This window comes from Lampris incognitus, chromosome 10 (assembly GCF_029633865.1).
Source record: "Lampris incognitus isolate fLamInc1 chromosome 10, fLamInc1.hap2, whole genome shotgun sequence".
In the NCBI taxonomy this organism is placed as follows: Eukaryota; Metazoa; Chordata; class Actinopteri; order Lampriformes; family Lampridae; genus Lampris; species Lampris incognitus.
Window position 1 is genome coordinate 8,108,254 of NC_079220.1, and position 26,969 is coordinate 8,135,222.

General features: G+C 43.7%; 1 protein-coding gene across 3 annotated transcripts in view; it reads right to left on the minus strand.

Annotated features, from left to right (window-relative positions):
- The window catches only part of grap2a (GRB2 related adaptor protein 2a), a 40,544-nt gene that overhangs the window by 7,902 nt on the left and 5,673 nt on the right, over positions 1 to 26,969 (minus strand). For 2 of the 3 annotated variants that reach the window (XR_008810852.1, XM_056288046.1), the window contains exons 1-5: positions 22,032 to 22,275; positions 16,753 to 16,900; positions 12,636 to 12,727; positions 12,367 to 12,486; positions 11,274 to 11,463 (exon numbers count right to left, since the gene is read on the minus strand). Coding sequence is in view for 2 of the 3 variants with exons in the window: in XM_056288046.1 (XP_056144021.1) it covers positions 11,274 to 11,463; positions 12,367 to 12,486; positions 12,636 to 12,727; positions 16,753 to 16,830 (480 nt within the window). In the remaining variant the exon portion in view is untranslated. Of the gene's footprint in view, positions 1 to 11,273; positions 11,464 to 12,366; positions 12,487 to 12,635; positions 12,728 to 16,752; positions 16,901 to 22,031; positions 22,276 to 26,969 lie in introns of those variants that run through there. The other variant, XM_056288047.1, reaches the window with a different exon arrangement.

The following is a 26,969-nucleotide window of genomic DNA, read 5'->3' on the forward strand; positions in this document are numbered from 1 at the left end:
GTTACATATATCTGAAAGTTACTGAATACATATTCTGTTTTGTTACATATATCTGAAAGTTACTGAATACATATTCTGTGTTGTTACATATATCTGAAAGTTACTGCATAAGAATTCATGTTTTGTTAACTATATCTAAGTTACAACTGAAAGCTCTTATTTTTGCCCCAAAGAGTGAATAAATGCTATAATGCAATTTAAAATGCAGTTTCTACTGTTTCTATCAAATTGCAACCCTCCTCCCCCAAGATCAGGTGGAGGGGTCCTCAGGGTAGATCAAAAATACGCAGGGGGTCCAGGACCCCAAAAAGGTTGAGAACCACTGGTCTAGTTAATAACACACGACCTGGGGAAATGGGGGAGCATCTTGAACCGTGAAGGCCGTATCGAACGATTCGGAACCCAATTCTGTATCGTCCCACCCCTACAGGACACGAACCCACATCCGGCTTCCCACTCACAGACACATGTTGCTAGACCGCCACGCCGCCTGGACGCCCTGCCACTAAAAGTTTTGACTTGCTGTCACCTAACCGTGACCCTTAACTCTCACCCCTCGCTTCGCTGTTTTGCAGGAGAGGGGATACCAAATGAACCGGCTAAGAAGGATGTTCTACAACACTTAGCCAGGACCTGCTACTTGCTGGTGCAGTTGTAGACCTGTATCAGCAGGAACTGGGGACCAGCCTCGAAAACCGGATCCATTTTTGGATGTGACCCTTTCTCTCCCCTCTGAAAAGGCCCAACAAAGGACCGAAACTGAGTTTGGTTCTCACTTTGACTCGTCACCACAATACCGAAATGTGGTTCAGCATAACTATGGCCCTTTTAAAGACGCAGTTAGGTGTCTTATTGAGATCGCCAGAAGTTGTGCGCGTCACTTGTTACCCATTTAAAAAAAAAGAAAAGGGGTCATCTGAACAAGCTGAGCTTTTCCTTAAGAACCAAGGTCATCAGATTTGCTGTAAGGAATGTCAAACCACCTACTCTGTTTTAACCACTTCCTCGACGAACTGCTATTCTTAAGAGGTGAACAGCCGTTACCAGCTCCTGTTCCATTGCAAAACTCTGCAAGTCCTCGGTTTCCTAAATTAGCGCCCCCTACCGGCGGCAGGAGATATGCCACTGACACGTTTCACCTCTGTGCATTGTGGGGTTTTTATTTACTTGTTGACATCCTTTCTGCGACGCCTCATAGACAGGCTAATAAAGGTGAGCAGTCAGTAAATAGTGATAAAAACAATTTGAGAACAACAGAATAAGTAGTCAGTGGGTTTTTGTGTTGTTTCACCGTCGAGCACAGTAACTAAGATTGCTACTGACAGCACGACCGCTAGAGGTCGCTCAACTTTAAAACGTAGCCATAGGCCATAATAAGCTGCTTGTACAAACGACCTATGGGGTCGTTTTTTGGGCGGAGGAAAAACACCAAAATGTGGTTTTAAACATTATAACGAACAAGTACACAAGCGGATGTGATTAAAATGTGAAAAGAAAACACCTCAAGACTTAAAGCAAGCCAGAGGTGGTTCGGCTTGTTCCTGGAGAGCTGCACAGGCTGCAGGTTGTCACGCCGGTCTGAAACGACAAACGGCCCATTTCACTGACAAGTTCTGCTTCCTCTGATGCAGAAAACTGATAAAATGACAGATCAGCAGCTGTGTGGCGTTTGCTCGAGATGCAAACCCTGCAGCCTCTGTAGTTTCCCGGTAACACGTTCGCCCGGCCTTACTGAAACGCGTGGGTTACTCCCGTTTGTGCCCCCTCGAGAGAAGACGAGACAGCAGAGAGAGACCCCCTTAACCCGGTGCAGCCTGGAGTCAGGCTAGTCTGCTCGGCACTGCAGGCAGTTAACGGCCACTTTTCCACACGTTTGGCGTCGAACCAGAGACTCGCGGCATGCGTTGCACATGGGCCCTGCCGTCGCAGCTGCGAGGTTTTACACAAGAAACGTTTGATGCAGAAAATAACATTTAATAGTTACTTTCAGTGTACAAGAAGAAAATTTGGGTAACACTTTAGTATGGGGAACATAAAAAAACTTAATTACTAGTGAATTAGTAATGATCAAGATGTCACTTTAGTATGGGGAACATATTCTAAGGAACAAAACTTAATTACTAGTGAATTAGTAATGATCAAGATGTCACTTTAGTATGGGGAACATATTCTAAGGAACAAAACTTAATTACTAGTGAATTAGTAATGCTCAAGATGTCACTTTAGTATGGGGAACATATTCTAAGGAACAAAACTTAATTACTAGTGAATTAGTAATGATCAAGGTGTCACTTTAGTATGGGGAACATATTCTAAGGAACAAAACTTAATTACTAGTGAATTAGTAATGATCAAGGTGTCACTTTAGTATGGGGAACATATTCTAAGGAACAAAACTTAATTACTAGTGAATTAGTAATGATCAAGGTGTCACTTTAGTATGGGGAACATATTCTAAGTAACAAACACTTAATTACTAGTGAATTAGTAATGATCAAGATGTCACTTTAGTATGGGGAACATATTCTAAGGAACAAAAACTTAATTACTAGTGAATTAGTAATGATCAAGGTGTCACTTTAGTATGGGAAACATATTCTAAGTAACAAAAACTTAATTACTAGTGAATTAGTAATGATCAAGGTGTCACTTTAGTATGGGGAACATATTCTAAGTAACAAAAACTTAATTACTAGTGAATTAGTAATGATCAAGATGTCGCTTTAGTATGGGGAACATATTCTAAGGAACAAAAACTTAATTTACAGTAATGTAACACTATTAACACTTGTAGTTTTGTGTGTTGTTATGTAAGAACAGAGCATATTCATTAAGTGTTAGTAAGGGAGAATAACTCTTCTTGTGGTACTACCACCTTATAAAGGCCACACTAAGCAAAGCATATTGAGATGGTACTACTAATAAGCAATACTTCTGAGGTTATAGAGGGAAAACTCATAGTTAATGGCTTACTGGTTGTATAATAAGGCCATGCAGAATAAGGCATTAATGAGTACTTAATAATGACCAATTAAGAGCTAATATGCTGCTAATTTGCGTGCTAATAAGCACCTACTTAATGGTGACTACGTTCCCCATACTAAAGTGTTACCAAATATTTACTGAGGGCTACGTTTTGTACTGTACAAGCAGCGGCATCGTAGTGGGGGGGGGCTACCATGGCCCAGAAAGGGGGGGGGGCTTGTGAAGCCTGGAATTAAAAGTTTGTTGGTTTGCAAATGTCTACCTAATTAGTGTCATAACTTCACAATTGCTTCGTGCACACAAGATGGAAAAAAAATATCACCTTTCAGGGCCTTAGGAGCTCCCTATAAACCAGCTAACCCACCAAAAAATAGAGCCAATTTACTGTTAAAGTAACGCAATGAACCCTGCCGTATTTCGGACACACTTGAGAAATCAACAAACTTAACAATAACGCAATTTACCCCCGTGGTCTTTAAAGCATGGGCCTACAGCGTCTTCGCTACAAGATGATATCTTGTCCCCACAAGAGATGATCTCTTGTGGGGACAAGATAAAACTCAAATATATCACCCCTGGGGACTTTAGGGGCTCCAGAGTAAACATCTCGTTTCCTGATTGTGGTTTTCTCATTTCAAAATGAAAATCCGTTAGTCGCCAAGTGCCAAGACCCCACCCCAAACACGACTATCTGGCCCACCATCTTCAGCTTATCACCAAACGGCTGCAACCAGAGCAACAACTAAACAAATCATACCTGGCAGGAAATAGAGCAAACTGAATGTCAGGAATTATCAATATCTGGGCCCCCATTTCTCTCCGAATCAATCAAAAATCATAACTGCTTTAAAAATAGCGACGACCCTGAAGGCCTCTATCCCCAAATTAAACTCACTCCCATTTGGCACAAGCACAACCCAGATTTTCAGGTTAAAAAAATAAAAATCCATTAATCTTCAAGTCTTGGAAGCGACAAGGAATCACTCACCTGCAGCACATTTTTGATAACAATTCCTTTCTATAATTCCCAAAATTAACTCAAAGGTATGCCATAGACGGTCACAGCTTTCTGCAGTATCTCCAACTGCAGCAGTCTCTACAAGTAAAAATCCAATTAATTAACAACACCCTTCAACTGGTCACTCCAGTGATCAATGTTCTCACCCATATCGCTAGCTTGAAAAACATTCGTTTCTAGAATATACTACAAATTCCTATTTTAAAAAAAAGATGACACTGTCTTTACCAACCACCAGGGGCGGATCTACAGGGTGGCAGCAGGGGTGGCAGCTGCCACCTCTGGGACACAGTCTTGCCACCCCCTGTTGCCACCCCATTTTTAAATCAGATAATATGCTTTTAAAGTATATTTTATGTACATGCATGGTGAAGGTCAATGAGACCCGCACCAAACTCATCTCAAACAGAAGTCGCCGATTTAGAATCCCCCCTCCCCCTCACAGGGGCGGATCTACAGGGTGGCAAGGGGTGGCAGCTGCCACCTCTGGGACACAGTCTTGCCACCCCTGTTGCCACCCCAGGAAAAAATCTCTAGATCCACCACTGCCAACCACAGAGTGGGACAGAGACCTAGCTGTCACCACCGATGTTGCCATCTGGAGGTCAGGGTCAGCGGGCCAGGAGAGGTGCGAGTGGTTCGGCTCTGATGAGCCTGGACGACTCATACAGTGTGCAGCCCGCTCTATTGCAGAGGAACAGAAAACTACTACTACTGTAGGTTAAAGAAAAAAAATCATGGCCAAACAAAGCAGATTGCTCAAGTTTTTAACAAAAGGACTCCGTGGGGAAGAGCAGGAGGAAGCGACGCCTCCTCCAGCACCAGTTTCTCAACAAGTGCCAAGTAACAACACGTACGTGGCTGCTAATTCGGCCCTTTCCCCGTCCGCAGCAGCATGGGCCTTAGCACTTGATTCTCCAATGACCCACATCCACCCCTCCATCACAAAGCACCGGTACCTGCAGCCAGGCACTCAGAAAAGCACATTTAAATATTCCAAATGCCCAGGAATGAATATACACTGTGTTTAACTAGTGTTAATTTGTTCCAGGCTCGGCTCGGCCCAGCACTGAGGATGTACAAGCCCCATCAGACTTGTCCACTATAGATGAACCTGCGACCCAGCCCAAACGCAGTTCATCCCCAGTGACCGCAACCCGGTATCACGCCAAAGCGTGTACTACACCCCGCCGGGCCAACGTGTCAGTGTCACGGTTTGCCTCGCTCAGGCGTGAAAAGTACACGCGTGTGTGAAAGTGCAGTGCCAGCAGGGGGCGATGATTAAGAGGTGAAGGCAGGTTAGGGTTAGGGTTAGGGCAGGCAAAACTAGGAATTTTTCTGCCCGCTGGTACAAGAGATTCTCGCCGCTAGAGTGCAGCACTTCAAGGGATGCTGCGTTTTGTAAGGCACGTCGTCATTTCCCCCGAAGTGGCCATTGAGGGGGCTTGTAGAACCTGATAATGTAATAAATTCCCAATAATGTAATAACCCCGATAATGTAATAAAAATCTGCTCTTGAGTCAATTGAAAATGCAATAAAACCTGATAATGTAATAAAGTGCATTTCAGTGATACAGTGGTTGTGAAAAGCGGATAAACAGGTCAAAAGTTAATAAACATTCATGCATGTCCAACTTTGACCTGTTGGTGGCGCTAGAGCTCTGGAGCTAGAGTTGCCAACACAGTATCGCCACTTGAACCCATTAATAGGTGGTCTGCTGTTAAATTATTACAATATTGGGGAATTATTACATTATCAAGACCTGCAAAATGAAGGCTAACCTGATCATGTAATAACCTCCCGTTAATGCAACACATTATTACATTATCGGTAAAAAGTTTATTACATTATCGGGAAATGCACTTTATTACATTATCAGGTTTTATTGCTTTTTCAATGGCCTCAAGTGCATTTTTTTTTATTACATTATCAGGGTTATTACATTATCGGGGATTTATTACGTTATCAGGTTCTACAGGGCTGATTCATAAAAAAAACAAAAATGGCTTCAAAGACTGGAAACTTCTTTCTCAATTTTGTGGTAAACATGGGGGGGTAGCAGGGCACGTGCTACAGCGCCGGGCAGAACCGAAGGGTACAAATCAAAGCCATCAACTAGGACGGGGAAATATTATAAACCAGCTAAACAACCATGCTATCAACAGGGCGTTTATGGACGGGAGTACAGAGCACATTAAAATTGTAGTAAACCTCATTTTATTCTGGGCAAAACAGGATGTCCCGTTGAGTGGGCATTGTGAAAACGAGGAAGCGTGAACAGAGGCAACTTCTTGGAATTATTTCAACCGCTGTCTAACTATGACCCAGAAATAAAACAGCAACTGGAGGAATTACCTCGAAACGGGAGCCCCAACATCCAAGAATGAGATACTGGAAATCACAGCATCGCTACTTATCTGCAACATAAAGATGGATTTGCATGACGAGACGGACACGTACTATGCAAGTTTGGCAGACGAGTGTAAAGACGTATGGAAACGAGAGCTTGTGCAAAGTTCCTGCAAGTACCGGAGCCGCTGCAGCTGAACCCTGCATTGAGCGTTGGATTTGGGTTCGATGGGGCCTCGGTTATGCCCAGGAACAAAGAAGGGGGATATAAGATTTTAAAGATGCTTCCCCACGCCATATATATGCATCACAATTCCCACCGCCTAAACTTGGTCCTGTGCACAGCATCAAAGGTGTTCCCCGGCATTTCAACGTTTTCCGATGTCATCAACAACCTGCATAATTTCATGAGCGGGTCACATGGACACGCTATATTTATGGAGATCCAACAACAGCTGCGACCAGGGAAAGGAACTTTGGAACGAGAAGAGATCCCACGGTGTCCGATGGAGCTCGCGGTCAAATGCAGTAAACAAAGTCTTGACCACTTTTTGGTGCAACTTTGGAGAGACCCTTGCTGAATTCTTTGAAAGCTCCGGCCACACAAAACCTGAAGCTGGCTCTACTTCAGCAAATGCGCGTGCAAAAAAAATGTGTGTTTCTATTTGTCAAGTTATTTGAAATGAGTGACTATGCCACTAAGGGCTTGCAATTTTCCACCATTATCTCAGTTAGGAATACAGGAAATGGCTTTGATAAAGTAACGACACTGACGGATGACGAAACATGACACTCTGAGCTGCGGCATCACTGGGTCTCGAAAGAGGAAGTTGGCAGCTAAGTTGGGCGACACACAGGTTGAATCTACCGTGGGCAAAGCATCACGTGTAAAGGACAACTCAGAACTAAAACATATAAGGAATGGTATATACTAGACATGCAGATCATGGACCTGAACACTCATTTGAAGGGGGACACGTATGGGCCTTATGAGAGCCACTGCTGCTCGCTTGCCTCGGTCAAACACCTTTGGTGACAGGGCATTAATGCAGCCCACCAGCACACACCTGTCCGCTGTGACCGTTCTCTTCAGGTGCTGTACGAACACGTCACGTCCTCCATCGCTGTGAAAGGTGCAGGACATGGAGTGTTCGTACAGCAGCTGAAGAGCAAGGTCACAGCGGACGGGGCCTTCCCATCACTTGATGAAGTGTGAAGACTGAAGAGGTCACTTAGACGAGCGATGAAACGTATCTGTCGATGAACGTCGTGTCCAGACGTACTGATTTAGCTTTCTGTGATTTTATTGGGAAGCTGACATGAATGAAGTATTATTGGTCTTGGACGGCCTAGGCCCACCTGGTTTTCTCTGTGCCCGCCCACGCCGTGATTTCTGCCTACGCCACAGGCTGCAGAGCCTGTCTACTGCTCGGGGAAGCTACAATAAGTCGTGGATCTCAGACACCGGAATTTATTGGGATTAACCCCATGTACTCACAGGTGGACACATCACATGCACATACACACTGCTGGCATCTGCCTCACGCACTCCCTGGAACACTCTGGATTACACCCTTCTTTTAAATCCCCCCCACAATTGTACCAGTCCAATTACCCCACTCTTCCGAGCCTTCCCGGTCACTGCTCCACCCCCTCTGCCGACCCGGGCAGGGCTGCAGACTACCACCTGCCTCCCCCGATACATGTGGAGTCACCAGCCGCTTCTTTTCACCTGACAGTGAGGAGTTTCACCAGGAGGACGTAGTGCATGGGAGGATCACGCTATTCCCCCCAGTCCCCCACCTCCCCGAACAGGCGCCCCGACCGACCAGAGGAGGCGCTAGTGCAGCGACCAGGACACATACCTACATCCGGCTTCCTACCCGCAGACACGGCCAATTGTGTCTGTAGGGACGCCCGGCCAAGCTGGAGGTAACACGGGGATTCGAACCAGCGATCCTCGCATTGGTAGGCAACGGAATAGAAGGCTACGCTACCTGGATACCCTAACATGCCATGCACGTCTTTTTGATGGTGGGAGGAAACCGGAGCACCCCGAGGAAACCCACGCAGACACGGGGAGGACATGCAAACTCCACACAGAAAGGACCCGGGACGGCCTGGGGTTCAAACCCAGGACCTTCTGTCTGTGAGGCAACAGTGCTGACCACTGGGCCACTGTGCCACCATACATAGTTTTAACAGGTCATCATTGTTACAAATAAATCGAAACATGCCGTGTAAGCTGTATATTGTATACATGGATACTTCCGTCATGTCCACCTACCTGATGTTTAAATAGTACCCCTTTAAGATATTTACCCTCGCACTTTTGCACTCTGCACCATTGCATTATTGTCTTCCTGTTACAACATTATTGTCCTTTCTTTTTTTTTTGCTTTGTTTTTTAGAATATATTTTACATACATCTATATCTGTACATAGTAGTTAAATGTTTATGTCTACCTTGCTCAGCTTTTGTGGTCTTTGTTTTAGCTGTATGTCTATTCTGTGTAAGTACATGGAGAGCAATGGAGGAGCTGGAGTCATATGTCTTGTACGTGTAGGCCTACGCATACTTGGCCAAATACAACTGGTTCTGATAACTAATAAAAGATTGCATTTGCAGGTGGAGAATCTGAACTTCACATTTGCAGGTTAAGTCTGTCTGGGACGTGTCTTGATGCATCCTCAATAATCCATAAGAAAATCAAAGAAAGTTGAATCAGTTCATCTGGATACAACGTTTATTGACAGAAACGTTTCATCACTCATCTAAGTGACATCATCAGTCTAAACTGACTGCAGGTATCCCCACCCTTATAAACAATACAGCTGCATAACGACCGCAACCAATGATGAATTCATATGAAAATAGGTGTGACCATTACTAGAGTTTCAACGGCCATGTGCACTATTTACAGAGGACTGGGGAATAGTTGGTTCAGGGATGGTCGCTCCCTCTTCACATAGATGGCCTCTTTGACTCCCTGTTCAAACCAGTGTTCCTCCCTATCAAGGATGTGCACATCCTCATCCTTGAAAGAGTGGCCGCTGGCCCGTAGGTGGTGTAGACTGCAGAGTCCTGGTCTGACGTGTTAGCTCGCCTGTGTCGTGCCACCCTCTTGGCCAGCGTCTGTTTGGTTTCCCCAAATGTACAAGTCACGGCAATCCTCCCGGCACATAACAGCGTACACTATATTGCTCTGTTTGTGCCAGGGGACCCGATCCTTGGGGTGGACCAATTTCTGGTGCAGCGTGTTTGTCAAGATCCTCCAGAAGGCACAGAGCCAGCTGTTGAACGAACGGGTGAGACAAACCAATTTTACCATCGATGCTTTGAAAGCCAAAGAGGAGAAGATGCAGAAGAGACTCGCGTCACGTCTAGATGAGACCATTTCTCAACATCGCGTCTAGATGAGACCACTTTCCAATGTCGCATCTAGATGAAACCCCTTTTCAACGTCGCGTCTAGATGAGACCACTTTTCAATATCGTGTCTAGATGAGACCACTTCAACATCGCATCTAGATGAGACAAGTTTTCAATGTCGAGTCTAGATAAGGCCACTTTTCAATGTCATGTCTAGATGAGACCACTTTTCAATGTTGCGTCTAGATGAGACCACTTTTCAGCGTCGCGTCTAGATGAGACCACTTTTCAATGTCGCGTCTAGATGAGACCACTTTTCAGCGTCGCGTCTAGATGAGACCACTTTTCAGTGTTGCGTCTAGATGAGACCATTTTTCAATGTCACATCTAGATGAAACCACTTTTCAACGTTGCGTCTAGATGAGACCACTTTTCAATATCGTGTCTAGATGAGACCACTTCAACATCGCATCTAGATGAGACAAGTTTTCAATGTCGAGTCTAGATAAGGCCACTTTTCAATGTCGAGTCTAGTTGAGCCCACTTTTCAGTGTGATTGAGTTCACAGATAAGGCTCGTCTAGCCCTTGTATCGTCCACACATTCTATATACTGCCCTTGTCTTAAGGGTCACTTATGACCCGCCTTCATTAAACCTTTAAATTAAAGCAACTTAATTTAATTTTAAACCCCAAATCTCTTTTGCATGAAGAAAGAACCTGTCATTCATCACAAACTTTGTGACTATCTGGGTTTTCCCTCGTCACAGTGCAGAAAGACTGCATTGCATTTAATCAGTGGACACCCCTCGTTTTTATAGGGTCAAACATGACCCAAACATGTCTTAGGGTCAAAAATGACCCTAAGACGATCTTAGTACCCTAGCGGTGTACAGCTTTCATGGAAATATGAACAAAAACAAATTTTCACTTTTTCTAATGTTGGGGGTCACTCTTGGGAAAGTCATCAAATTTCAGGTTGAAAAAATATAATTTAGAGTCTTTTCTCTGCTGTTAAACACTGTTATGGGCCATTTTTGGCCCGTAAGACAAACAGAAGGGCTAGCTCAACACGAAAAGTCGAAAACCGGGCAGCAAAAGAAATCCAACCCTACTTGCTGCACGCCAGAGACATCGGCGGACACACGCCGGCTAAGAGTACATCTGTCGCCATCTTATAATGCAACTATTCCCCAATCCTCTGTGAATAGTACACATAGCCAGTGAAACTCTAGCTAATGGCCTCCCCCATATTTTCATATGAAACCGGTGGCTGGTTTCGGTCGTTGTACCACAGTATTGTTTATAAGGGTGGGGACACCTGCAGTCAGTTGAGACTGAATATGTCAAGAGGTCACTTAGAAGAGCGATGAAACGTTTCTCTCAGTAAACGCCGTGTGCAGATGAACTGATTCAGCTTCCTGTGATCTGTCTGGGACACATTGGAATACAAGTCCCCTGTGCTGTAGTACGCCAAGGCCTGCCGACAGCACAGGTTCAAATTTAAAAAAACAAGTTTTGGCTATGAAAGAATGAATGCGTTGAAATACCGGTTGGGCCGCTGTTGGACTTTTGCTGTCTTGGCTGCAGTCTTTGAGGTAGATATCCCTTTGCTTTGAGATGGAGGTCATCTTGTAGAAGTCCACAAGCTTGTTTAAGGAGGTGAACTTCTCCGACCACAGGAAGTAGTGGCCCCTGTTGTCCTTCATCACTTTGAAGTGCTGCACGTCCGACTCGTGTCTGAGATATGATCACATCGTCAGATGCAGAGCGTCAAAATAGGGTACTTACATTAGTGCCAACCTTGAATTCGTGGCATGACCTGTTCCCATATTCTTTTGTTTCAGAGTTTTTTTTTGCTATTTCCTCAGCCACCTTCCTGATTCCTGCAGGTGAGAGATGTTCTCGGATCAACAGTTTATAAGCTGACCTTGGCCTGACCCTGCACCACATAGCACTGAAAATTTGGCTCAGATGTGGCCCACACTTCCAGTTTTCTTACGGTTCATGCTGCCAAAACTCAGCCACAGGTCCACCTAACAGGGTCTGGACCTCGGGTATGATATGGTAGTGGCCAGATCTGGACTGGAACACAACTTAAATCTGGTTCACATGTGGCCCACACAACATATGCCTCTTGGCCTCATTCAAGTGCTGCACGTCCAAGTCGTGACTCAATCCTTCTGGGCCGCACAACACTTGCTGGTGCTAGAACTGGACCCGAAGTGCCAAAAGCGGCCCAGATGAGGGCCAGATGTGTCTGCTATTTGGGAACCCTGACCCTAATCATATTTCTAACATGAATCTGATAGGATAAATACTATGACAAGTCGGGGACATCACGTCAGAGAAGATCTTTCATATGCAGAAGTAAGGATAACAGTTTCCTCAGCTGGATGGTCCCCTGCTGGCCAACATTAAGACCTACAACAAAAAAGCTTACCGAGAACACCTGTTAACCAGTAACAAAATAGTTATACCAGTATAAAAGTACATACATAATGGTACATAATGGTTTGAAATATACTCCGACGAGCCTCTACACATGCGTGCATGCGCGTGCACACACACACACACACACACACACACACACACACACACACACACACACACACACACACACACACACACACACACACTTACTTGACAGAGATGGAGAAATCTCCAGGGGAGCTCTGACACCCTCGGATCAAAAAGCATCCCACACTCTTGGACATCAGGAGGTCCTCTGCAGCACTGCGGCTAGCGTTCCCCCGGTACCATCTGGAAGCACACATACAATTCATTCCTATCAGCTGGAAGCATCCACCTATAGTCACACACACACACACACACACACACACACACACACACACACAAGCGTGTAAACGGCCATGAATACATGTCCTGCGTGCGATTTCATTTGCTTTCACCTTGGAGTTTGCATTTCGATGTAGTTCTTTGGCACATATCCTTCATGTCCATGTAGCTCGGCCTTATACCAGTCTTCTTCAGCGCCCAAAATCTAAAACACGAAAAAAGGAAAAACATCAAGACGTCAATAAAATCACAGAGTCAAGGGACGTTTTACAAAGGAAAAACTAAAAAATAAACCGCAGTAACGACTAATGGCTAAGGTCACAGATCTCAAGCGCGGGGTTTTCCCACACATCCTGGAAAACCTGGAAAAGTAGTTTTCCAGGTGTGGAAAATACCGGGAACATGACCAAATTCGGGAATCAGGAATACTTTGGCGTTTCATTTCATGCACCTGGGCACGCAAAATGAAACGAAATGTGGTCCCCCTCCCCACCCCCACCCCCAGTCCACAGCAGTGCAACACAAAGACACACCCCAAAACTACAAGAACACATATCTCCAAACTAACACATATATCCAGACTAACACATATCTCCAAACTAACACATATCTCCAGACTAACACATATCTCCAAACTAACACATACATCCAAACTAACACATATCTCCAAACTAACACATATCTCCAAACTAACACATATATCTAAACTAACACATATATCCAAACTAACACATATCTCCACACTAACACATACCTCCAAACTAACACATATCTCCAAACTAACACATATATCCAGACTAACACATATCTCCAAACTAACACATATATCCAAACTAACACATATATCTAAACTAACACATATATCCAAACTAACACATATATCCAAACTAACACATATCTCCAAACTAACACATATATCCAAACTAACACATATCTCCAAACTAACACATACCTCCAAACTAACACATACCTCCAAACTAACACATATCTCCAAACTAACACATATATCCAAACTAACACATATATCTAAACTAACACATATATCTAAACTAACACATATATCCAAACTAACACATATCTCCACACTAACACATACCTCCAAACTAACACATATCTCCAAACTAACACATATATCCAGACTAACACATATCTCCAAACTAACACATATATCCAAACTAACACATATATCTAAACTAACACATTTATCCAAACTAACACATATCTCCAAACTAACACATATATCCAAACTAACACATATCTCCAAACTAACACATACCTCCAAACTAACACATACCTCCAAACTAACACATATATCCAAACTAACACATATATCCAAACTAACACATATCTCCCAACTAACACATATATCTAAACTAACACATATATCCAGACTAACACATATATCCAAACTAAACAAACAAACAAAAACTGTCCAGAAGAACAAACACCAGCCAGGATGACTGTCAGAAGGGCCCGTCTGCATGGGCTAGCAGTATTTATTTATTTATTTATTTATTCATTCATTCATTCTATTGAAACGTTTAAATTCTACATACAACAAACACATAAAACAAAAGAAAGAGGGGAGGAAATAAAAGTAAAGAAAAGGAAGAACATTAAATAAATATTATTGAGTGCATAAATGAAAGGGAGGTGAGTCCTAGGTGTCCTCTGCAAGTTCTTCCATCAAGTCGGAGAGTTCCACGGCGTTCTTCTCCTCCATTATCCTCGGTGATGAGAAATAATGACAAAGTTCCCCATGAAATGCGCAGAAGTGTGGCCGCGTTTTCAAGAATCTGTTCCTCATGTAAAAACAACGCTCTAAGAATAATAATTATGTTGATTGCCAAATCGTGTGTTCCATCTTTCACAACCAAAAACCACATCCTCCTTTTTTAGCTCAGAGAAATTGTCAGATTTAGGAAACAACCAGTAATGCAGACTAGCAAACTGACATTCACAAAACACGTGTTCTGTTGTTTCAGTGTGCTCACTGCAAAGTGAGCAGTTGTTACAGTCTAAACCAAATCAGTCTTACAAATTCCCCAGAAGGATCTGTTCCACTGAGGATTGTAAAGTGCACTTCCTTTACTTCTGGTGGAGTTAGAAACTTAAAAGAATCTTGCTCTCAAATTTTCAGCTTCATCTTTGGAGAAATATTATAAGATTGAGTTTCGGTTTGATGAAAATGGATCTAGCTCTTAGACAAACACTCTCCGGATTGTGGTGTTGGGCAAATTTTAACCTATGAGATCATGTCCATTCACCAAAAGTTTAGAAAGGTGTGGCTCTACATTATTTTGAAACAAGTTATAAGACATTACTATTACAGACTGTGGGATTGCTCTGATAACAGTATCATATTGTTTTCATTCATTTAAATTAAATGTTGAACAAAAATTATCATAAGATATAACATTTCCTGTATTTTCCATTAAGTGTATTACAGACCATATTGCTTTCTCAAGCCAATTTTTATAAAACAAGGATTCATTTCTAAATACCACATACCTGCAATTCTACAGTGGAGTGGAATAGGGACTACAGTTATGCTTGTAGATCATTTTCCAATATCTGTTCATGAAATGTGGACAATTTGATAGGGAGTTTTTCTGAGGTCATAATCACATCTAAGAAGGTTGATGCCTCCAAGCTTCATAAAAATTTGGCTTGGGATACGGAACCATAAGCTGTTTTCATTTTTCACAAAGGATCTTAGCCAATTTATTTTGATAGTACCAACAATACATTCAATGTCAATGGTTTTTAGCAGCCCTCCTTCCTCATAATCTTTAACCATAATTCATTTTCTAATATAGTGTGTTTTTCTCTTCCAGATATAATTAAAGTTGACCTGGTTTATTGCTTTTGCTGCATTTTTAGGGAGTGACCGAGTAAGCTGGGTAAATGAATCTTGAAACACTCTACCATTTCTGTGAGAAAGATTCGGCGAATAATAAAGACGTCTCTTTGGGACCACGAATTCCGATAAGATTTACCTTCACCTAAATTATTCCAAATGTTGAGATTATCCAGTGTGTTGTCCTTTGTAATGTGTATACCTACGCATTTAACAGTTGATCTAACAGGGATATTGTGAATTGTTATCAGAGGAGGGTTATGAATTGGGAGTAATTCACATTTTTTTAAGGTTTAATCTTACACCAGATGCCTTAGAGAAGAAATCAGTTGAGTTGAGAATTTTTGGAATTTGATCACCATTTTTCATGAATGTGGTTGCATCATCTGCCAGTTGGCTGATCGACAGCTATTTGCCCAGTACCGTCAGTTTTTCTAAATCTGAATTTTTCACAGTAATAATAATGATAAATTAAACTTATATAGCGCTTTTCTAACACTCAAAGTCAACAGATAAGCATGACACAGACATACAGGGGTGGATGGAAACGGGGGCTGCGAGAGGGAGAAGCGGCAGCCACACACACAAATGGAGAGCGTCTCCACTGCGGTGACAAAAAGCAGAGGAGGGAAGGGACAACCTTGCTTAAGTCCTTTGTCAATTAAGAATCTTAGTGTCCTTATAAACGAGTTTAACTAAATTTATAACGTTTTCGCCCGCTCCAGACAATTCTAAAGCACGAAACAGACACTTGTGTTCGATCGTGTCAAAGGCGAGAACTAGCAGTTAGCTTAGCCTGCCCCGCTCCCGCATCCTGTCAGACCGCCCTCGGTGTTTCCTCTTCGGGCGCAGCTCCAGGCAGGGCCGTGGTCCCTGGGCCCACAGGATGTGGCTGACCAGGCTCCCTCAGCCGAGCCGATGCCAGCTCTCCAAGCCAGACACCCTCGACACAGTTAACCCCCGGGCAAGGCCACTGCCAGACCGCCCTCGGTGTGATCAGAGCTATTATCGGAAACTGAGCAAATGTCCAGGAAATATTACTACGCTAATAGCAGATGATAAAATTAGGTTATGAAATTGTATTCGCCCCGCTGAAAATGGCACATTTTAGCGTCATCTAGCCGAGATTTTCGTTCATATTTGTAGCTGCTGAGATTTCACGTCCGTGTTTGAAGGTGACTGGCGATCACAGTATATTCAGAGACTGTTGAAACGTCAACTGATGGCTAACACTGAATAAAATCACCTTCTTTCAGAGACAGCCGTCATGTATATTCGACCAAAAGTGGTGGAAAACGTCCTTGAAAAGTCCGGAGAGGCCCCGGGAAGCCCGTTCCACTCAGGGCCAACCCCCGGCGTTGAGCACTCACCTTGATGAGGTCCCCTTTCAGGAAGCTCAGCTCGTCGTCCGCCGTGGAAGTGAAATCGTACAACCCCTTGGCCTCCATCGGGGGAACCTGCGATGCGGAAAAGGGGTTTTCGCCGAGGTCGAGAAGGACGAGGGGTCCACGGTAAAGTCTTTGCACAGAGAGAGGAAATGAAAAGAGAAGTTAAAGAAAAAAATTTTTCTCTTCTTTTTTTAATCCTGTTGGTTAAAACAAAGGCGGAGGCCAAAAAAAAAACAACCTTCAGGCGTCACCAACACCGTCAGAAAACAAATCATTCAAAACACAAAAAGATCTGAATCCCGAGAAGAGGATGAGAGAGAGGCCGAGCAGAGGGACATTTAAAACAAATCTATGACACAGCTGCCGAGCAGGCAGGCAGGCAGGCAGGCCGGGGCCGAGCCGAGCCGAGCCGAGCTATAATGAAACACTGGAGGCGAGCTATACTGAAACACTGTGGTTAGTTTGAAGAGGCAGATTAGTGGTGCATATCTCAGCAAATGAGCAAACTGAAAAACGCTGACCGCTTTTCAGACTCTTGAGATACCTTATCTGAGAAAGGAGAGAGACGTTTAGCGTGGGGGGGAGGAGGGGAGGGGAGGAGGGGAATCTGCACGATGCGGCCTCCGAAGAGAGCGAGTGTCGTTTTTGAGGGTTTTCCTCGTTATAAGCGAAACACCGTGTTGCGTCACGACTCACTGAAGGCCGAAGAGATTCTAACATGAAAGCGAATCGGCGTATATCTTCTTAAACAACTACAACATTATTATTATTTCGTTGAACATCGGTGACGTAATGCTGAGTTTCGCAGCGTCCGGGCTGCGCGGCTTGTATAGTCACGGATGACGGAGACGACGATGCGACGGAGACGAGCGTTTGGTGTGACTCGGGCTCAAATTTGAGACCGCAACAGGAAGTCGTGAGAAACGATCCCAAATCTGAGAACTAACGTGACACAGACGGCCTTGCCAATTCACTGGGTACAGTATCTACATGTTTAAAATTTAAAAAAAAATAGAAATAAAAATAAAGGTTGCATTTACTTTAAGATGTAAGGTCAAGTGGTTCCTGCTAACACAGAATGAGAATTTTTTTTGTGTGTGGGGAGATTTTATTGATTTCATTGTTTTATTGTGTGAAGCACTTTGTGTTACATTTGTTTGCATGAGAAGTGCTTACACAAATAAAATCTGATTGATTGATTGGTTGAATCTGATTGACTGACAGAAGAACTTGACACGGTTGAAATGGAAGTTGTGTGGCGCCACGTGACCTTACATTTTGAAGTAAATCCAGTGTTTCATTGACTGGAGTGAATAAGATCCAGTTTCTCAGGGCATCTTCTCCACCTGCTGGGCGGATGAGCTGCTTTGGTAGATGCTGCCGCGCACATAAGCTAGAGCTAGCAAGGGGAACAAATCCAAACGTAAACTGTTAGAATATGCAGGTTCTGAGACAATAGTCTTGGTCCTTGTGTTCAAACAAGGTTTCCTTTTCCACGTCTCTCAGAATTAGCAGCGCTCCTTCAACAGGCCCTCGGAAATGTGATGCCAGGGATCGTTCTTTCCTTCTGAGCTCAGACAGGCCGCACTCGAACACAACTGCCAGTTAAGACTCTCATTTGTATTTTAACTTCTTTTTTTGGGGGGGGGGGGTTAGGTCATGAACCTACTTAGCTAGCTATATTCAGCACGATAGTGATTCTGGGCCGGTCCTGCTCACTCGCAGGATCCAGGATGAAATTTCTCATGGCGGTGAGTAAACTTTATAGACAAGCTCGTGACTTCGTGACGTGTTATGGATATATCAGGACAGCGGGACACGCGGCCTGCAGGTGAGGTGCTGCAGATACAGTGCATGAGGGGATGGGATGCAGGAAATAAAGGAAGTACAAAAAAGCTGTGTGTAAACCATTTTAAAACAGGTACAACCGTGTCGTTTACTTCCACTTGCGAGGCGGCGATTGCCGGGGAGGGGGGGTGTCAACACACCTCATGCGATGCAGTCAACTACCACAAACTAAGATGAGATGGGACGGAGCCAAAAAAAAAGCAAAATGTAATTTCCTGAGCCGTTTCTGTAGAACACTCGTCACATGCCCGAATCTCCCGCCGCCGTGATTCAAATCCCATGATGCTAATTATCTTTCATGTTTGACCCCCCCCCCCCGCATAGAGAGAGACATGACTAACTAAACCCCCCCCTCCCTTCTCTGCTCACAGATTTTGTGGTAATGAACAAAAATGCGTCCCCATCATCTCATACCTCCACTTAATGACCTGCTCTCTGTACTGTACTTGGTGCAGACAAGAAGCCCTTTCACTGCGGCAGCCGCTCCTCGTTCACTGACCCAGTCATCCAGGGGATGTGAATGAGGAGCGCGGTAATTCACAAATGAGGGATTTCCAACTCAATTACACGCACACGAGTACAATAGATTTTTTTCATCTTCCTACAATTAACGCGAGGGCCGCTCATCACATCCCGACGTCCACAGCCAGCGTGATACCTTCACTTTTCAGCCGTAACGGGTGGACATACATTAGCGTAGCGGGGAAACGTACAGTACGGGAGCTAAAACAGCAGGGCCGTCTGATGACATGGAGTCGAACGCACGAGCCTCGCAGGAGGTCATCGGAGGGACGGGGCTGTCTCGTGCACGGGCAGAAATTAGGCGAATTTCTCGATCCCTAAGATGCTCGCTATGGCTGGGAAAAGTTTGTGCACACATGCAGTTGTGCATATATATAAATATATATATATACATATAAGCCGCTTATCCTAATCGGGGTCACGGGCTGCTTGAATCTATCCCAGCAGTCACTGAGTGGCAGGCGGGGAGACACCCTGGACAGGCCGCCAGTCCATCACAGGGCCGACACACGTTCACACCTAGGGACAATGTAGTACGGCTGATTCACCTGACCTCCATGTCTTTGGACTGTGGGAGGAAACCGGAGCCCCCGGAGGAAACCCACGCAGACACGGGGAGAACATGCAAACTCCACACAGAGGAATTAATAACATATTAATATTAATTAATATTATATTAATTTAATAACATAATTGTTGGTTCCTCCTGATCAAGGATGTGCACATCTATATATATATTTATTTATATCTATATTTAATATTTATATTTATATATTTTATATATATCTTAAAATAAACCAAACTGGTTTTCAAACAATACTGCTATCAAATATTTCAGACCCCATTTCTGAGAATTCTTTGGCGATGGGTTCTTGTTGTCGTTAATTTAGACAAAAAAGACTTTGAAATATCTGCCTTCCTGCACGGCACCGCGGAAGGCCGTATAACTGCTCACGTGCAGCGCGATGGGGGGCACGACCTCGACGTAGAAGGCCGAAAGAATCCAGTAAACCAGAATATGAAGAAACACAGCGATCCATCTTTAAAACCAGCGTGGACGGAAATACTGTATTGTGACCTTCTGAATGCGAAGCGGCGCTGACGTTAGGGTTCAACACTACTCTGTGACCCAGAGAGAATAGAGAGGCCTATGAACCAGTCCGGTTCCAATAAACTCGGGGGCCAGATCATGCCGGGGCCTCCTCCTCTGTGTTGCGTTTGTATATTTGGTGCTTGAAGTGAACCGAGTTATAAAACGGGTTCCCTCGCCAGGGCCCATTGACCCAGGTGCTGTGGAGTAGGCAAAGCATGTCAACCGCGATGCAAATCAAACCCTCGCAGAAACGACAAAGCCCTTTCGCCACCCCATTTACATTTCAGGTGAACCGTCGGCCACGCAGGCGAGCGTGTTGGGTTCAGCGTCTTTGTTCGAGGACACTCTGACACAGAAACACGGCAGTCAGAACTTACACGGGTCCAGGTTGGTCTCTAAGCCATAGGCCCCCGTGCCATCCAGCCACCCTCGTCCATGAACGTCTGAAGCTACAACCCTGATTTGGGTGCTTTCCTGTTCCTGGTAACAACATTAGTGTCTGACCACCCCGCGGGGGAAATTACGCTCTGCATTTAGCCCACCCTAGCGCTGTAGCTAGGAGCAGCAGGCAGCCGCCGTGCAGCATCCGGGCACCAACTCCACTTCGTCTCGCCATGCCTCCTCGGTCAGGGGCACAGACAGGAGTATTAACCCAAACGTCCATGTCTTTTTGGTGGTAGGGGAAACTGGAGCACCCGGAGAAAACCCACCGCAGACCCGGGGAGAACATGCAAACTCCACACAGAGGGCGACCTGGGATGACCCCCCCCCCCCCCGGGGTTCGAACCCATGACCTTCTTGCTGTGAGGGGACAGCACTAACCACTGTGCCGCCCAATTCTAAATGATCGTAGCGAGACTGTATAACTCAACAGTGAAAGAGAGTCCAGCCAGATAGGAACCACTCAGATAAGCCTCTGTATGATTTGGATATCCCTTCATTTAACTATTTCCTTGAATATGCCGGCGACAGACCATGTTAAGGAGGCCATTTAGGTGCGTGGGACTCTGCAGGATCGTAGCTTCAAGCTCGCCAAAGGAGGTTTAAAGTGCTTGCCGGGGAGGATTTTTGTGGACTGGTGCACTTAAGACACACAGGGCGACATCTGGGCTCAGACCCTGAATTCTGACTCCTCTGGTGATTGACATATGCCTGAACAATTCACTATCGAACTATCGACACCAGTTTTGCATAGATGGGGTTTCAGTTTGGTGAGTGGTGTCTCGGTGCTGTGGACAAAAAAGTGTTGGGAGATGCTTCACAAAACCAGAAGGAAACATCTTGACCCTTACTACTGCGCCCACGTACGCGTTTCCTTCGCTTTGTTCGCCCAACGTAGTAAGTTCTGACAAAGGTCCGTTACAAGTTTTAACTCCTCTCTGCAGAGACGGCGATAGCCTCTGTGAACTCTCTCTCTCTGCCCAACAACAGGCTTCGAAACCACTTCCCACTTCGGCTGAAGTGAAATGTGCGGCTGGCAGCAACAAGGAACAAGCATTCTGCCGAGTTCACAGACTAACAACGAGAGAGACCACAACTTCAACACAACCCGTTTCTACTTCTGTCAGAGATTTCATTTTTGCAACAGCAATCACTGTTTGTACTGCACAGCCAACTGCAAGCATCCGTCTAGCAAAGGCCAAGCTGTCAGACTGCGTTAACGTCGGTGTAAGAGAGAAAGTCCCACGGGCACAGATGCAGAAAAGAGTCAGAAAAGTGTTCTGGCCCTTTTGTTTCTTTAACTACGAGGGAGAGACGGGACTTCAGCATCTACTCAAAACGAGCCAGCTCACCGTACCTTTCACTTTCCAAACAGCCAAACAGCGCCGAGTGTGATTCCTGATCAGCTTACTCTCGGTTCGCTCTCTCCGTCCAGTGTGTGAACAGCATGTTAGTCAATAATCAGTGGTGATGATGATGAGGATGACGATGAGGATGTGATGAGGATTAGTCCACGGTGGCTTTGCATCTGCAGAACGATCCACACTGCACTTGTGTGGTTGAATCTCCTATGTGGTCTCGCTTTGTGTCATGCAGCATGATGTGAGAGAGAGAGGGGGGGGGAGAGAGAGAGAGAGAGAGAGAGAGAGAGAGAGAGAGAGAGAGAGAGAGAGAGAGAGAGAGAGAGAGAGAGAGAGAGAGACCGCCTCTTTTCAGAGCAAACTCTTCCTCAGAGCCTTCCTCCTCTGCATGCTCGCTGCATTACATTGCAACAAATGCAAACTGGAAGCTAAACTGATTATCAGCAGAAGCGTAGATTCGATAACTCTTATCAAAATGTCATGCACACGATTGACATCTGTGCTCTTGTGCAATTATGCACATGTGCACACACACACAAGCGTGCACAAAAAACACGTACAAATATAGTATACACACACACACACACACAAACACACACACACACACACACACACAAACACACACACAAACACACACGCACGCAAAACTTCATCAGGGGAAAACATGAGTGCTTGTACGCAGTCGTGTCGTCTCCATACAGGGGGCTGCAAATCACACCCGGCAACTGCCGGCCCACTCTGATTCATTTTGCCCCCTTGCCCCACTTTGGTCTTCCCTTGTGTGTATCTCTGCCCCGTGCTCCACTGAGTGTCTAGTATGTGTTGTGTGTAGTTGATGAAGTACGTGTCCGGACAAAGTTCTACTTTTACTTGCAATATACTTTTATTATGCCAAGCCAAGCAGGAATCTTATATTGATCTTTGATATATATGTGATAAACCTTAATATACACTACCGTTCAAAAGTTTGGGATCACCCAAACAATTTTGTGTTTTCCATGAAAAGTCACACTTATTCACCACCATATGTTGTGAAATGAATAGAAAATAGAGTCAAGACATTGACAAGGTTAGAAATAATGATTTGTATTTGAAATAAGATTTTTTTTACATCAAACTTTGCTTTCGTCAAAGAATCCTCCATTTGCAGCAATTACAGCATTGCAGACCTTTGGCATTCTAGCTGTTAATTTGTTGAGGTAATCTGGAGAAATTGCACCCCACGCTTCCAGAAGCAGCTCCCACAAGTTGGATTGGTTGGATGGGCACTTCTTTGAGCAGATTGAGTTTCTGGAGCATCACATTTGTGGGGTCAATTAAACGCTCAAAATGGCCAGAAAAAGAGAACTTTCATCTGAAACTCGACAGTCTATTCTTGTTCTTAGAAATGAAGGCTATTCCATGCGAGAAATTGCTAAGAAATTGAAGATTTCCTACACCGGTGTGTACTACTCCCTTCAGAGGACAGCACAAACAGGCTCTAACAGGTACTATTTAATGAAGATGCCAGTTGGGGACCTGTGAGGCGTCTGTTTCTCAAACTAGAGACTCTAATGTACTTATCTTCTTGCTCAGTTGTGCAACGCGGCCTCCCACTTCTTTTTCTACTCTGGTTAGAGCCTGTTTGTGCTGTCCTCTGAAGGGAGTAGTACACACCGGTGTAGGAAATCTTCAATTTCTTAGCAATTTCTCGCATGGAATAGCCTTCATTTCTAAGAACAAGAATAGACTGTCGAGTTTCAGATGAAAGTTCTCTTTTTCTGGCCATTTTGAGCGTTTAATTGACCCCACAAATGTGATGCTCCAGAAACTCAATCTGCTCAAAGAAGTGCCCATCCAACCAATCCAACTTGTGGGAGCTGCTTCTGGAAGCGTGGGGTGCAATTTCTCCAGATTACCTCAACAAATTAACAGCTAGAATGCCAAAGGTCTGCAATGCTGTAATTGCTGCAAATGGAGGATTCTTTGACGAAAGCAAAGTTTGATGTAAAAAAAATCTTATTTCAAATACAAATCATTATTTCTAACCTTGTCAATGTCTTGACTCTATTTTCTATTCATTTCACAACATATGGTGGTGAATAAGTGTGACTTTTCATGGAAAACACAAAATTGTTTGGGTGATCCCAAACTTTTGAACGGTAGTGTATGTTGAATTAATATTGATACGTATATAGATATATAGACATATATATATGTGGAATAAACCTTAATATATGTTGAATGAATATTGATACTTATATAGATATAGATAGATAGATAGATAGATAGATAGATAGATAGATAGATAGATAGATAGATAGATAGATAGATAGATATAGAATAAACCTTAATATATGTTGAATGAACATTGGTATATATATATAGATAGATAGATAGATAGATAGATAGATAGATAGATAGATAGATAGATAGATAGATAGATAGATATAGAATAAACCTTAATATATGTTGAATGAACATTGGTATATATATAGATAGATAGATAGATAGATAGATAGATAGATAGATAGATAGATAGATAGATAGATATAGAATAAACCTTAATATATGTTGAATGAACATTGGTATATATATAGATAGATAGATAGATAGATAGATAGATAGATAGATAGATAGATAGATAGATAGATAGATAGATAGATAGATATAGAATAAACCTTAATATATGTTGAATGAACATTGGTATAGATAGATAGATAGATAGATAGATAGATAGATAGATAGATAGATAGATAGATAGATAGATATAGAATAAACCTTAATATATGTTGAAGGGACATTGATACATATATAGATATAGATATATGTGGAATAAACCTTAATATATGTTGAATGAACATAGATAGATAGATAGATAGATAGATAGATAGATAGATAGATAGATAGATCTAGATATATATGGAATAAACCTTAATATATGTTGAATGAACATTGATATGTGTGTGTGTGTGTGTATGTGTGTGTGTGTGTGTATATATATATGAAAGAGAGAAAGAAAGACAGAAAGACACTGTATTTGCCATCGTAAGCAAGCATGCAGTGAAGTTCATCCTCTGCATGTAGCCCCTCCTATGCCAGGACCAGTGGACAGCCGCAGTGCAGAACTGGGGTTCTTCTTGCCATGGTCCTGGTCAGGGCCACAGACAGGACGGAATGAACATTTGATGGATAATGATCTTCGATATATGTATATGATGAATGATTTAGGTTTCTGCATCCATCCATTATCCAAGCCGCTTATCCCGATCGGGGTCGCGGGGATGCTGGAGCCTATCCCAGCAGTCATGGGGCGGCAGGCGGGGAGACACCCTGGACAGGCCGCCGGTCGTCCATCACAGGGCCCTATTTCAGCAGCTCAGATATATTCCATATTTCCAAGTTCAATACCTCTCCCAGATCTTAAATCTCCTCACTAGACTTGAGGGTTTTGGTTTTGGTTGTATATTTATACAGTGAATGCATACAAATATTGAAATATAACTTTGTTAAAAGAAACACTCAATGGTAGGGAAAGTGCTCAACAAACAAGGAGCAAAATAATCCCGTGAGTCAGGTAAATTGTTTATGAGACAGTAAAAGCCTGTGTCATGCCATAAGCAATCATCAGCTGTCAATATTCTATGTAAATTATATGTAAAATGTGCAATATATATGTGTCCAACTGAAAAATATTTTATCACTTGCAAACCAGAAATGTCCACATTGACTAACAGGAGTGAACTGGCCAGCAGTTGCAGACAATAGATATAAGCACCTATTTTGTAATTATAAATAAATCATGCCAATAGACAAATACCAACCACCACCACCCCCCCCCCATTGGACGTTGTGCAGGTGATGTGCATGACGAGGCAGTAAGTGGTACTATGTCCTTTCCCCAGTAGCTTTATTGACAGCTGATGATTGCTTATGGCATGAAACAGGCTTGTACTGTCTCATAGAAAATTTACTTGACTCACTGGATTTTATATATATATATATATATATATATATATATATATATAGCGTAATTTTTTCTTCCGGAAACCATCAATGGTGTAGATAAAAGTGCTTAACAAATGAGGAGCAGAATATTAAGATAAATGTATCTTATTCTACATCTATCTTAATATATATATATATATATAGAGAGAGAGAGAGAGAGAGAGAGAGAGAGAGAGAGAGAGAGAGATAGATATATATAGATATAGATATAGATATGTATGTATGTATATATACTGAATATTTGATTGATATTGAATGAAAAAAATTATAGGTATACATTAAAGTTTATTTTGCCTACAGAGGCCTGTAGAGGAGGAGAGGGTCTGTCTGCTACAAGACATGCCCACTCCCATCACTTACCCCAACCTTCACCTCCCACCCTTAACCTTACCCCCCCCCCCCCGTTAAAGGTTGTTTTGTTTTGTTTTTTTCTTTTGGGGTTGTTGCTCATCCGACGCGAGGCGTCTAAGGACAGGATGTTGGGTTGCTGTAAAGCCCCCGCAGGCAAATATGTCGTTTGTGATATCGGGCGGTACGAATAAGTAATGCCAGTGTGATGTTTCGTGGGTCTCATAACATCAATAAATGGACACACAACGACTGGAGTGAACGATGACTTGAGTGACGTCTCACAGGATATAGTTACACATGGCAGGTGGCTTCCTGACTGCACACTGAGTTTGGGAGGAAATCCTGAAGTCGGCCTGCAGAGCTGGGTGTCGCACCACACAGGTGAGAATGTGACCCTGGACACGGCAGGTTGGCTGCTAAAGGCAACGCACTCGGCAATACAGGCGGCCACCACGGTTTCATTGCCGCCATCTATGTGGGCCACGGGGCCTGCAGACACAAACACCTTGGGCTCCACAAGCACGCTGACTGTGGTGGAGGCCTCAAAATTGCCCAGGGAGAAAGTAGACACCTTGCAAGTGCAGACTCCGCCGTCA